Below are 12,879 nucleotides of genomic sequence, written 5' to 3' on the forward strand. Positions count from 1 at the left end.
CCACGGATCCCCTCCACAGGCCCATTATGGTCACCCGGCCTTGTTCCTGCTTTTCCTCCGAGCAGGGTGGCTGGTATCCATCGGGGCCCTTCCTGGCCCCCAGGCCCATTTCTTTAAGGCCCTGGGGCTGTAACTTTAGCTATAGAAGCTGGTCCAGCAAGCGTTTATGAAGCTCCTTCTGTATGCAGGACACAGAAACCACAGACGGTCCCTCCTCTCAAGGAGTTGGCATTCCTTAGGGAGGAGGTGGCCCCCCTGTGCTCCGGGGGGCCTAGGCCTGTGTCGTCCCTCCCTCCAGTCCCGCCAGGACATCCTCCTGCCTGACCTTGTCTGTGCTTCTCCGCAGCAGCCCCCTCCTTCATACACAGCGTGTTCAGTCCCATCCTGCTGCTCAGCCTGGTCACCATGTGCGTCACTCAGCTCCGCCTCATCTTCTACATGGGCGCCATGAACAACATCCTCAAGTTCCTCGCTGGCGGCAGCCAGGATGCAGGTGGGCCATGGGGTAACGTGCCACCCCTCTGTCATTGTCGTTGGCGCCTACTGTCCCCGCCCCTCCCCCAGCCAGCCCCCACCTGCCTGGGGGTGGTTCCTGATCAGCTGACTCACCACCCACCGAGGCAGGGGTGGGCATGCCTTCCCTTCCCCACCCCCCCCACCCCCACTCCGTGGGAGGGGCACCCCCTGACCGGCTGTTGTCAGACAGGCTCTGCTGACCACCCGGAATCTTTGCTCCTGGCCCCAGCCAGCAAGGCATCGAGTGGTTGAAATCGAGGGGAGTGTTTGAATGTCAGTGAGCCCTGCTCATCAGATCCAGCCTGCGAGGTTCTGTCCTGCCTAGAGTCAGGGAAGCGTGCCGAGGGGGAATGCGAGTGGGAGATTTTTGCTTTCTCTCTTTCTTTCCCTCTCTTTTTCTCTCTCCCCCCTCTTTTTCTTTCTCTTGCTTTTTTTCACTCTCTGCCTCTCTGTCTCTTGTCTCTCTCTGTGTCTCTGTGTCTCTCTGCCTTCTGCTCCCCACCTGTTCTCTCTTCTTTCCAGTAGGGAAAGGGTAGATGGTTTATCAGAGGCCGGCAGAAAAGCAGCCGGTGGGCCTAGTACTTAGCAGAGGGGCCAAATGGGACTTCAGCCCTGAGAGAGTCCCTAAGGAAGCAGGAGGTGGGAGATCTCCCTCACAGGCCGGCAGCTGTGGCCCAGCCTTGTGTCCTGAGGGCCTGCCCATCCTAGGATCACTTGGCCAAAGCCTGGGAATTGCTGAGTAGCTGCAGCTGCTGTTTGCCCTGTGTGTGAAGGGCCTGAACTAGGTAACAAGAGGAGGCCCAAGTCCGGTCTGGACTTGTTAGCTGAAGTTTACAGAACTAAATGTGCAGACCCTGAGGCTGCTTCCACAAAACAGCGCATGAGGTCTGCCGCAGCTGTCCAGAGGCATCCTCTTCATTAAGAAATCCCAGTGGACAGAACCCAGGGCAACACTAAATGTGGAAGACGGGCATGTGCAGGGAGACTCTGGGGGCAACCTCCTTGTTAGGATTCTTCTCAAAGTACGCTACGTGGTAGAGGCAGCCAGGTGGTACAGTGGTTAGAGCGCTGGGCCTGGCATCAGGAAGACCTGTGTTCAAATCCTGCCCCAGCTGCTTACTAGCTGTGTGACCCTGGACAGATCACTTTACCTGCCCAGACCTCTGTTTTCTCATCTTAGAAATGACGCTCTCTGGTCCCTTCTGACTCTAAATCTGTGATCCTAGAGTCTTGGCCATTGCCTTAATTGCTCTGAAGTGCTGGAACTGTGCTCTCCACTGCGGAGGGCAGTTGGGCCAGGCATTTTAAGGGATCCACAGGTTTTTATTTTCTTAGATCTGAAAAGGCCCTGGAGCTCATCTGGCCTGAGCCTCTCAGAGCCCTTGAGGGAAGGGTCAGAGGGTTTACCTGAGATCACACAGCTTGCTGGGGGCAGTGCCTGAACTAGAACCCGTGGCTTTTGACTCCCATGTCCAAGCTTTTCACTCTATAAGTGAGGCTGTGCACAGGCCCCTTCTGCTTGAGGAAGGCCTGCTGCGGGAGATGCCTTGCTTTTAGAGTACCCAAAGCTGCTTCCTCTTCTCCCTCCTTCTCCGTCCCCTGCCCCTCATTTCTGGGTGACTAAACCTTCACACAGAGGCGGCCCCCAGTCTCACTTCCCCTTGTCGCTTCCCCATCCCTGTCTTAGCCACTGTACTGATTCACCGGCGCACGTGTGACGTAGGAGTCCCGCCTTACATGGCTGGGTCTGCAGCAGTTTGGGAAAACAGGAGAAATGACCATATTGCCCCTTGCCAGTACATAGACCCCCCAGCTCTGCCATGGCCTGGAGGAGATTAGATGAATCTCAGATGGTCCCGCGGGAGCTGTTTGTGGGTCAGGTCCTGAAGCGCAGTGTGGCCTCGCCAAGCCCTAAGCTGACCCGTCTCTACCCCTCCCTTGTAAGCTTCTGAGATTTCTGCTACTAACTCCTTCCCTTTCTGCCTTTCTCCCTTTGCTTTCATGATGCAGTGATGGCTACAGGTAAGTGGGATGGCTGTCCATCCATTCCTTCCTCTCCTCATCAGAAAAGTCCACCATGTTCATGATCTTACCTCTCTCGCCTGCCCACTCTTGGCTAGACCAGTGTGGGGAGAAAAAACACAAGGACAGGCGACTACCACATTTTAAACACTCTGCAGGCCCATAACTTTAACTTGGAGTCCCTGTGAGTTGCCCGTCTCTGGTAGCACTCTGGATGTGGAATTTTTTTTGTATTTTATAATTAGTATTTGCGTTGATATCTTTTGTTTTTAAATCACCTACATTTCCAAATGTCTCCTGCTCCCATCACTCCTTGGAGAGGAGAGCCATCCCTCATCACAAAGAATAAAGCAGTATGACAAAGCCAAATAGTGAGTCTGATAAGGCCACGCTAAAGCCTCTCGATGAAAACTGGGGGAGGATTTTGCTGCTTTTTTGAGCATAAATATTTATGATTTTGAAAAAAAAAAATGAGTTTTGCTTATGAGGTCATGAGATTTGGAGCCAGAACAGACTTTCCAAATCACCTAGGCCAATCCACTCTTTTCATAGAAAGAAAGAAGAGGATTTCATGAAGGTTATCTGGGCAGTGAGTGTAAAGCTGAGATTTGGACAGAAATTACTCCTCCCTAATGCGTTGGCTTTTTTCATTGTCTGGGAGATAAGCATTTGGTAGTGTGTTGGAAAGCTGGTTGGACTCTCTCGGGTTCCTAGCATAAGCAGTGTAGGCATCTTGGCTTCCTAGGGGCTTGGGAGTGGAAAATCCAGTCACCCTGATACCAGAAACATCTGGATTTCCCTGCAGCAAAAGTCGCATCTGAGGCGGACCAGCAGCCCATGACTGCCCAACCCAGTGGCCCTAGGCTGCCGTGTAGGAGATGGTTTTTCTAATAGGGTCTGTCTCTCTCTCCAGTGGGTCTTTACACATCCATCTTTGGTGGGCTACAGCTACTCTGCCTCCTGACGGCCCCTGTCATTGGATACATCATGGACTGGAGGCTGAAGGAATGTGACGACGGCTCTGAAGAGGCCGAGGAGAGAGATGGTGACCAGTATGTGGACTGTGGAAGAGCGGGGGGTTGGGGGTCGGGAAGAGGCAAAACCTATTCAGCGTGAGCTGTCCCATGGATCGGGCCCCCGTCGGGGCGTGCCTGATGACTTATGTAGGAAGCTCATTGCAGCAGACTCAGTGGTCCCACCTGGAATATCCTCCTTGCACACTGTGTCAGAGACCCCTCCCGTCTCTCCTGCTTCCTCCTTGCTAGCTATGTGGCTCTTCCTTAGAGTTATAGGTTTAGAGCTGAAAGGGACCTCACAGATCAAACCGGAGGGGCCCAGAGAGGCAAATCAGCTTGTTCAGAGCCGGGATTGGAACTCGAGTCCTCCGATTCCAAATTCAGAGCTCTTTCCCTTCAACGACAGAGGAAAATTGAGGGGAAAGTGGGAAATTCCAAACGTTCACTGATGCTCCCAGAGGGGCCATTAAAACCAATGGTTGAGGTGTTGGAATTATCCATAGCTTGTCCTAACTTCATGCTATTGTTCCGCTCACCTCTCCACTGGTGATCCAGCCTCTCCCTTCCCTTCCACCCCCCCTCCCCAACTAACTAGCAAGTGGGAAAAGAAGTGGATTTGGAGTCAGAGGACCTGGGTTTGAATCCTGGCTCACTTACCATCTGGATGACCTTAGGCAAGTCACTTAACCTTATGGGCTGCAGTTTCCTCATCTGTAAAAAGAAAGGTCAGACCAGGTGATCCCAAAGGTCCCTCGCAAATCTAAATCTTCGACCCAGTGACTCCCCAGTTCGTAGCATGAGCAAATAAGTAGCAGCTCTCCATCCCTCTGAGCTCTTCCCGTGTGAGTGTGAGAGGCCTTGCCAGATGGTAGAGCTCAGCACGTCCTCCACGGTGGCTCAGCCTGGATGGACCCCCTGCAGCAGGCGTGGTTCTCGCTTCTTCCTGGGGCAGCCAGACGGCGCTCATACTGAGCCTCTGTCGGGAGGATCCCACACCCACGGTGGCAGCCCCCGGCACCCATGTCTGCGTCTGTGCTTCTCTGCAGAGGGGAAAAGAAGAAGAAGCGAGATCGCCAGATTCAGAAGATCACCAATGCCATGAGGGCTTTTGCCTTTACCAACCTCCTGCTGCTGGGGTTCGGAGTCACCTGTCTCATTCACAATCTGCCTCTGCAGGTAGGAGGAGGTGGTTGATGGTCCACGTGCAGACCCAACAGGGCAGAGGGCTTCTGGAACCACATGGGCCTCTCCCAGTTGCTGCATGAGGCCACCACCCCAAGGGTCTGCCCAGGCTTTGGGATTTCAGGGTCCAGAAAGGCCCCTCTCTGTGCCGTGGCAGTGGGGGCAGGTGAGCAGCTGCTGTCCTCTTGTCCCAGTTCTGGTCCTGCTGCTGGGCCATTGGTGCAGCAGGATAGGCCTGGTCAGGGCTCCTCAAGCCTCGAGCTCCATCACCCGAGAGCATTTGGCCCCCAGAGTGGGAAGGCGCTGGACAGAATGTTCCCCTTCCTATTTGAGCCCTCTGCTCTGATCATGTTTCATTCTTTTTTTTTTTAATTAATTTATTTTGATTTATCAACAATCACTTCCATAAGCTTTTAAGTTTTAAATTTTTCTTCCCGTTCCTCCCCACCACCCTCCCCAAGATGGCGCACAATCTGATATAGGATATACATATACATTCCTATTAAACATATTTTCACATTAGTGATATTGTAAGTAAGAATTAGAACCAATAGGAGGAACCACCAGAAAGAGGAAACAAAACACAAGAGAAGAAAAAAAATAGCAAATAGTCTGCTTCAATCTGCATTCAAACTCCATAGTTCTTTCTTTGGATGTGGATAGCATTTTCCATCATGAGGTCTTTGGAGATGTCTTAGGTCCTTGCATTGCTGAGAAAGGCTAAGTCTATCAACATTAGTATGTAGTTTCCTTCCTTATCTCTTTTGATAAGATCTGTTTTTGCTTTTGCTTTGTCTGAGATCAGAATTGCTACCCCTGCTTTTTTTACTTCAGCTGAAACATAATATATTCTGCTCCAGCCTTTGACCTTTACCCTGTATGTGTCCCTCTGTTTCAGATGTGTTTCCTGTAAACAACATATTGTAGGATTATGGTTTTTAATCAACTCTACTATCCACTTCTGTTTTATGGGAGAATTCATCCCATTCACATTCAGAGTTATGATTGCTATCTGTGTCTTTCTCTCCATCCTTTTTCCCCTCCGTTTATGCTTTTCTTTCTCCTTTCTCCTTTTCCTTCCTCACTAGTGTTTTGCTTTTGACCACACCTCCCTCAGTCTCATCTGTCTTCTATTAGCCCTCTCCCTTTTCTTCCCCTTTACCCTTACTACTTCTTCCCTCCCTTCTATCCCCTCTCCCTTTTCTTTTCCCTTTTCCCTCCTACTGCCTATAGGGCAAGTTAGATTTCTATAACTAACTGACAAATCTGATGAGAGTAAGGTTCAAACAATGCTCATCCCCCTCCCTTCTTTCCCTCTGCTGTAATAGGTTTTTGTGCCTTTTCCTGTAATGTAATTTACCCTTGTCTGCCTCCTCCTTTCCTTTTCTCTCAGTACATTTTCTTAGTTAGATCAGATTAATGCACTTACTTGGATCCATTTAGCCCACTTGAATAGATTTTTTTCTATCATTACATCAAAGTCAACTTATACCCACCCCCTTTATGTGTACCCCTTTAACATGGTGTAATAACAATACAGTTCTCAAGGGTTACAAGTGTCATCTTCCCTTGTAGGGATGTAAATGGTTTGCCCGTATTAATAGCATGTTGTTTCTTTCTGTCCCGCTTGCTTTTTTGTCTCTCTTGAGTCTTGTATTTGAAGATCAGATTTTCTGTTGAGCTCAGGTTTTTTTATCAGGAAGGTTTGGAAGTCACCTATTTCGTTGAATATCCATCTCCTCCCCTGAAAGGTCATGTTCATTTTCGCTGGGTCATGTTTCATTCTTTAAAAAACAATTATTGGTATGTTGGGGTTTTGTGTTGCCTTAATTTCCAGATCTGTCCTTGCCCTCCCCTCCCCAAACCATCCCTTGTTGTAAAACATCAAAAAGAAAGAGAGACAGAGAGAGACAGAGCAGTTCATGCTGAGAGCATTTCAGTGATGGCGGTCAGGGCCGGGGATGGGGGGTACTAAGAAGTGGCGTCTAACCTTTGAGTTAATGGTTGTCCAGGGCCAGTGGGATTCCAGTCAACCAACAAGCATTTATTAAGTGCCTACTATTTGCCAGGCCCTGTACTGGGCACCACAGATACAAAGACATAAATTAAACAGGCCCTGCCCTCTGGGAGTGGGAGACCATATGTATACATATAAACATACAGCTCCAACCTGCACTAAGACGTTTGGAACATGCTGTTATGTACTGGACAGAAAATAAATACAAGGTGGGGAGGCACTGATCACTTTGGGGATCAGGAACACTTCCACTAGGAGGCAGGGTTTGAGCTGAACTTGGAAGGAAACTAGGAATTCTAAGAAGTAAGAACAGCCGATGCAAAGGCCCAGAGACTGGAGATGGAATGGTGTGTATAAGAACAGCAAGAAGGCTGGTTTTGTATTTAGACTGTAGAGTGAGTGATGGGACGGATGTAGTTGTAGGAGATTTCACTATCAGAGGGGTCTGTTGTGACCTGACAAGAAATAGGGAGCTCCTTCAGGTTATTGAGCAGAGTAGGAACACTGTCAGACCTGGGCTTTTAGGAAGATGGCTTTGGCTGCCATGGAGTGCAGTGGGAGACTTCATTAGGAGGATGTTGCATGGGAGAGAAGGGATGAATCCTTGCTCTGGCCTGGGACATGGAGAGAAGGGAATGGGGGGTGAGGCCTGTTGGTTGGGTAGAAGAAGAAGGGATGATGTGAAGAGCCAAGGAGGATAGTGAGGTGGCAGACCTAGGGGGCCAGGAGGATGGCGCTGCCCTCGCCCTGCCCGAGAGAGCAAAAGTAGGAGACGGGAAGATCAAAGGGTCTGTCTTGTTCTGGATAAACTCCTGAGTTTCCAGAGTGGGTGGCAGAGCCCTCACTCTCCAACAGGCCCAGGGATGCAGGTGGGGCCGAGCCCCACATCCTGGGCCCCAGTGGCTGTGGCCCCGGGCTCTCTGGTCCCCTCCTTGGCTGTGTCGTCATAGTAACATTTATCATTGGTGGGTGATTACCTCCTGGTGCAGCTCTTCAGGGTGTGTTTGCTAAGGAGCAGGGCAGTGATGGCAGAAACTGTCCAGTTGGGCGGGGGGGGGGGGGGGGTGTGTGTGTGTGTGTGTGTGTGTGTGTGTGTGTGTGTGTGTGTGTGTATGTATTTGTTCGGCATGACAAAGGGCAGACTGAGCTTCGCTCCTCTGCCACCCACATTCCTGGGAACAGGTCCTGGCTGCTGGATGTGGGCCGGCTGGACTATGTGCAAAGATAGCTTTAGAATGTTTAGCCTTCACAAACAAACCCCTCAAATGGAAAAGGCCCCTGGGTAATTGTCAATAAGAGCTGGCCGGCATATTGGGCCAGTGAGGGGCTGACCAGTGGGGCAGGCACCTGCCGCAAGTGAGGCAGAGCAGGGCTACGATGGGCACCCAGAGAGGGCCTAATTCACACTCATTCACACCTGTCCAGTCCTTAGCAGTTTGCTCTGGGCTTTCACATCAGGGATCTTATCTGCATGTGTCCCATGATGGAATGTGAACATCCCGAAGGCAGGGACTCTCCCTTTGCCTGTGCATCTAAACAGTGCCTGCTGGAACATAGTAGGCACTTAATTAAATGATTGATTGATTTGATCCTCACAACACTCATTTTAAAAGGAGTTCAGGTATTTTATGCTTTGCTTAATTTTATTGTTTAGTGGGGGAAGGTATTCTAGGTGATTTCCCTAGTATAGGGAGCTCCCAGTATAGAAACTCCCTCCACTGATGCAAATTGATAACTTAATTGTAGCACCAATAATTATTTGTTACCCGAGGCATCTGTTAGAACCTTGGGGTGTTTCCTGGGGAGCACTTGGAGGTTAGGCAGTTTCTCCCTTGGCCAGACAGCTAGAATGGGTCAGAAGCCCCAGGGTCAGTCCCTGTCCACTCACCCCAGCTGCCACTTTTATAGGCTCCTGGAAGCTCCCTGACTCACCCGAGTTACTCATAGTGTTGGTGAGAGTCAGAACTTGAATCTAGGTCTTTTCCTATTGTCCCGGGAGTGCCGTGGTGGCTGGAGGAGAGGGGCCTGGCTGTACTTGGGGTGTGTAGAACTCTAAATTTGAGGGATGAGGACTTCTCTCCCAGAGAGCCAATCAGTTGCTGTTCCTGGTTGGAGGGAGGGGTCCCTGCCGTTGCCCCAAACTGTACATACAGTAGAAAAGGGAGTCCCCACTTTCCTAGGTCCTCACACCCTGTCCGTCCATCCAGGGTTCAGTCAATAGCAGACAGCAATTGTATCACCATGCAGTTGCAGGCCTGGGACCACACTCGGTCATTCATTCAATCAACAAGTATATATCAAATACCTACTATGTGCTACCCACTGTGCTGGGTGTTGGAAATTCCAACACAGAACAAAATGGTTCCTGCCCTCAAGCAGCTTACATTCTGCTAGAGGGAAAATAACATGTATGCAGATAAGTATTGTAAAATACAAAGTCATTCAGGAAGGGCAGGCCTAGCAATATATACACAGATAAGTGAATGGATACAAAATACAGAAAAAGGAATTGGGGTAGGGTAGGACAAACAACTGTGGGGATTAGGGAAGGCCTCTGAAGAGGGTGCTGGACCTGAGGCTTGAAGAAAGCCAGAGGTGAGGAGGGAGTATATGCTGAGGCTGTCTCTGGGCACAGCCTGGGCAAAGGCATGTAAAGGGGAGATGGCGCGCTGCATTCAGGGAGCCAAAGTCCGTTTGGTGAGAATGTATCGCCTCACCTCCCCCCGTGTCTGGTACGTAGTAGGCACTTCGTAAGTGCAACCTGATTGCTTGGGCCCACTGTGTGTGAGATGCCTGGGGAGTGTCCTGGTCCTGCCATCTGAGGAGAGCAGAGGACCAGACTGTCCGTGGACACTCATCTCCTGCTTTTTCCCCAGGTTCTCTCCTTCATCCTGCACACGATCGTTCGGGGCTTTATCCACTCTGCCGTCGGGGGTCTCTATGCTGCTGTGTAAGTTGGTGCTCACTGGGGCCAAAGGGGCAAGGGCGGGGTGAAGTCAGTCCTTCAGGCCCGGCCTGTGGCTCTTCCCCCATAGATGGGCCTGGCTTCCTTTGAGATATGTTTGTTCTGCCCCAGGAAGTGAAGTGACCAGCAGTAAAATCCGTGAGAAAGGTGGTTTGAAGGAGAGTTAGGTGCTCCTGGGCACAGGCCTGCAAACAAGGTCATGACCTCTGTCCAGGGCCTGTGACTGCAGCACGCTCTATGGCCATCCGCCTCAGGGCTGGCCCCGGAATGAGGAAGGGAGGGTCGGTTGGCTGCTGGTCACGAGAAGGGGGGCTGCCTCCTGGGAGCGTGAGCGGGGAGGGCCCCGAGAAGGGGGGCTGCCTCCTGGGAGCGTGAGCAGGGAGGGCCCCGTGCACCCGGCCTTCCCCGCAGGAGAAGCTGGGGGAGTTTTAGAAACTCAGCTTAGCTGCTGCAGTGTGGATAATTGAATGCAGAGTACATCCCAGAAACCCTCTCCCAGGCTGCCCAGAGAGCTCCGCATCCTGGAGCCAGGAGCCATGTCAGACCCCAGCTGCAATAGGCCCTGTGGCTCTCCATGAAGTGACGACATCCCTTTGGAACCCAGATTGTCCCCCCACTCTGTGGCCCAGGCCTGCCTTAGCCCCCATACTCTTAGGTCGTTATCTCCTCGCCATGGGACTCCGGCCTCTGGGGCCTGCGGTGGCTTATTCGCAGGGTATATGTGTGTGATGTGGGTCTGGTGTAGAGAGTGTGTGTGGCTGTGTGGATATTGTGCGGAGGGATGGGTGGAGGGTGGTATGTCTGTGGGTGGTATGCATATGTATGTGTATGGTATGGTGTGTATATCTATGTGGTATGTGTTTGTGTGGATGAAGTGAGGAATGCTATGAGTGTATATGGTGTGTGTTTATGTGTGTATGTGTTTGTATGTGTGTGGTAGGGATAGGTGGGGCATAGTATATATGTGTATGTGGGGTGTGTGTGTGTGTGTGTAGTATGGGTGAATGATGGGTTGGGGTAGTATGTGGGGGGGATACATATGTATGTGTTTGCATGAGGGGGTGATAGAAATCTCGCCTTTTTCAGGGCTCTTTGCCTGGGGAGATGGCGCCCCACCCCTCTGGGCCCCCTGAGGCAGGACTGAGCCCAGGGCTGCCCATCACAGTGGCTGAGCCTTGGTAAAGTGGCAGCTGCTGGGAGCTCCGATCTGAGCCTGGCAGTCTCACCATGTGTCTGCGATTACACAACCTTTCCTTGGACGCAGGCTCCGGGAACACTAGGCCACAGCTCAGACATGTTCCTCAGCTTGTTTTCCGGGATCCTCAGTGTTACGAAATCCCTTTCAGCAGGATCTTCCAGTCCCTGAAGTCCCCCACGTGCGCACGCGCACACACACACATGCACACACACACTCACCGCTTGGCACCTGGGATGGTTTTTTATGTCCCCAGGGACGGTTTTTTATGTCCCCAGGGACCAGGAGCTCTGATGTGAATACTCTGAACGCACATGTATGCACACATGCTCAATTGAACCACCCCACCCCCCCCCTGCTGTGCCCTCCTTAGGTCAGACCTGGCAGACTCAGCAGGACATGATCTGGGGTGGCAGACCTTGCCCGAGCTGCTCTCTGGGGCCTCTTCCCCGTCCCTTCAAGGAGGAGAGATCATTCTTCACTTGGCACTGAGTGCCCTCCCGGAGGCTCTTGAGAAGGAGACAGCTGCGGGGTCTATTCCTGAGTCCAAAAGAGGGTGCAGCGGGTAGCGCTCTGGTCTGGGAGTCAGACCGGAGTTCAAATCCCACCTGAGGCACTTAGTAGCTGTGACCCTGTTTGCCTCAATTTCTTCTTCCGTAAAACAAGGCCGTGGAGCTCCCCGGCTCTGAAGGCTCCTCCTGGCTCAGATAGGAGGCCTCTGTCCAGGTCAGGCCAGGCGCCCCTCCCTGACAGGGTGTGTGTCTGTTTTGGGCAGGTACCCCTCCACCCAGTTTGGCAGCTTGACGGGCCTTCAGTCCCTGGTCAGTGCCCTCTTCGCTCTCCTGCAGCAGCCTTTGTTTGTGGCGATGATGGGGCCCCTTCAGGGAGACCCATTTTGGGTAAGTAGAGGCTGGGGCAGGCAGGCTCACAGCCCATCCCTCTCCCTGTGGCAAGGTGTCGGTGGGGCAGGGAGGACATCAGCGCCCTCTCCAGAACCAGTTTGGAAGGGTGGAGGAAGCCAACGCTTAGAGACAGTGGGGGTGCTGAGAAGTCCTGTACGGTGGTTCAATGAATAGGGTGCTTGCTTTGGAACAAGAGGACCCCGGATCGAATCCTGCCTCTGCTGCTTATTCCACATGGGACCTTGGGCAAGTCACTGGTCCTCACTGAGCCCTGATTCCTTGTCCAGAAAATCAAGTTTCTGCTGGGCAGGATCTGAAGGTTTTTCAGGCTTCAAAGCCGTGGTCAGGATCCTCAGTCCTGCTTCTTGGAAGCTGGAGTGTGCTGGGACTAGCTCAGCATGCCGGCTTGGGGAGCCAATTGTTAAATTTTAGGTGTGAACATTTACACCCTAGGATGTGGCAGATGTTATGAATCAGGGCTTGATTTATTTGTAGATTGTCTCGATTTAAGAAAGTGATGGGGCAGCTAGGTGGTGCAGTGAATAGCGCACTGGCCCTGAAGTCAGGAGGACCTGAGTTCAAACCCGGCCTCAGATCAAACACTTGACACTTACTAGCTCTGTGACCCTGGGCAAGTCACTTAACCCCAATTGCCTTAAAAAAAAAAAAAGTGATGGAGAAGGTACTAAGAATGTAGATTAATTGTATAAGGATGGGCACTTAGGCTTTTCTGGAGAGCTGGGTGTTACACATTTACCAGCAGCCTTGGGCTAGAAGGAACCGGAGAGGCCTTCAGCCCAGGAGTCCCCTGCTCAGAAGCAGCTTGTTAAGGCATTTAAGAAACCAGCGAGGACTGCAAAGGTAACCAATTAGATTGGAATACAGCGATCACCAGATTAAAAATGACACGTTCACAGACCCCAGGTTAGAAACCTCTGCTAGTCCAGCTCCCTCGTTTCGCAGATGAGGAAACTGAGGCCCAGTGACTTGACCAAGGTCACACGTAGTAAACCTCCAAGGTGGAATTTGAATCCAGCTCTCCCAGTTCCAGTATGGGTGTGCTT

At 51.6% G+C, this 12,879-nt stretch overlaps 1 protein-coding gene across 4 annotated transcripts in view; it reads left to right on the plus strand.

The window, feature by feature from the left end:
- SLC43A2 (solute carrier family 43 member 2) overlaps positions 1 to 12,879 on the plus strand; it is a 55,344-nt gene that overhangs the window by 39,106 nt on the left and 3,359 nt on the right. For 3 of the 4 annotated variants that reach the window (XM_027862471.1, XM_027862472.1, XM_027862473.1), the window contains exons 9-13: positions 347 to 493; positions 3,452 to 3,590; positions 4,601 to 4,730; positions 9,630 to 9,703; positions 11,689 to 11,812. In XM_027862471.1, coding sequence (XP_027718272.1) covers positions 347 to 493; positions 3,452 to 3,590; positions 4,601 to 4,730; positions 9,630 to 9,703; positions 11,689 to 11,812 — 614 coding nt within the window. The remainder of the gene's footprint in view (positions 1 to 346; positions 494 to 3,451; positions 3,591 to 4,600; positions 4,731 to 9,629; positions 9,704 to 11,688; positions 11,813 to 12,879) is intronic. The other variant, XM_027862474.1, reaches the window with a different exon arrangement.

The sequence above is a fragment of the Vombatus ursinus genome, unplaced genomic scaffold (assembly GCF_900497805.2).
Source record: "Vombatus ursinus unplaced genomic scaffold, bare-nosed wombat genome assembly UNPS02014768.1, whole genome shotgun sequence".
Taxonomy (NCBI): Eukaryota; Metazoa; Chordata; class Mammalia; order Diprotodontia; family Vombatidae; genus Vombatus; species Vombatus ursinus.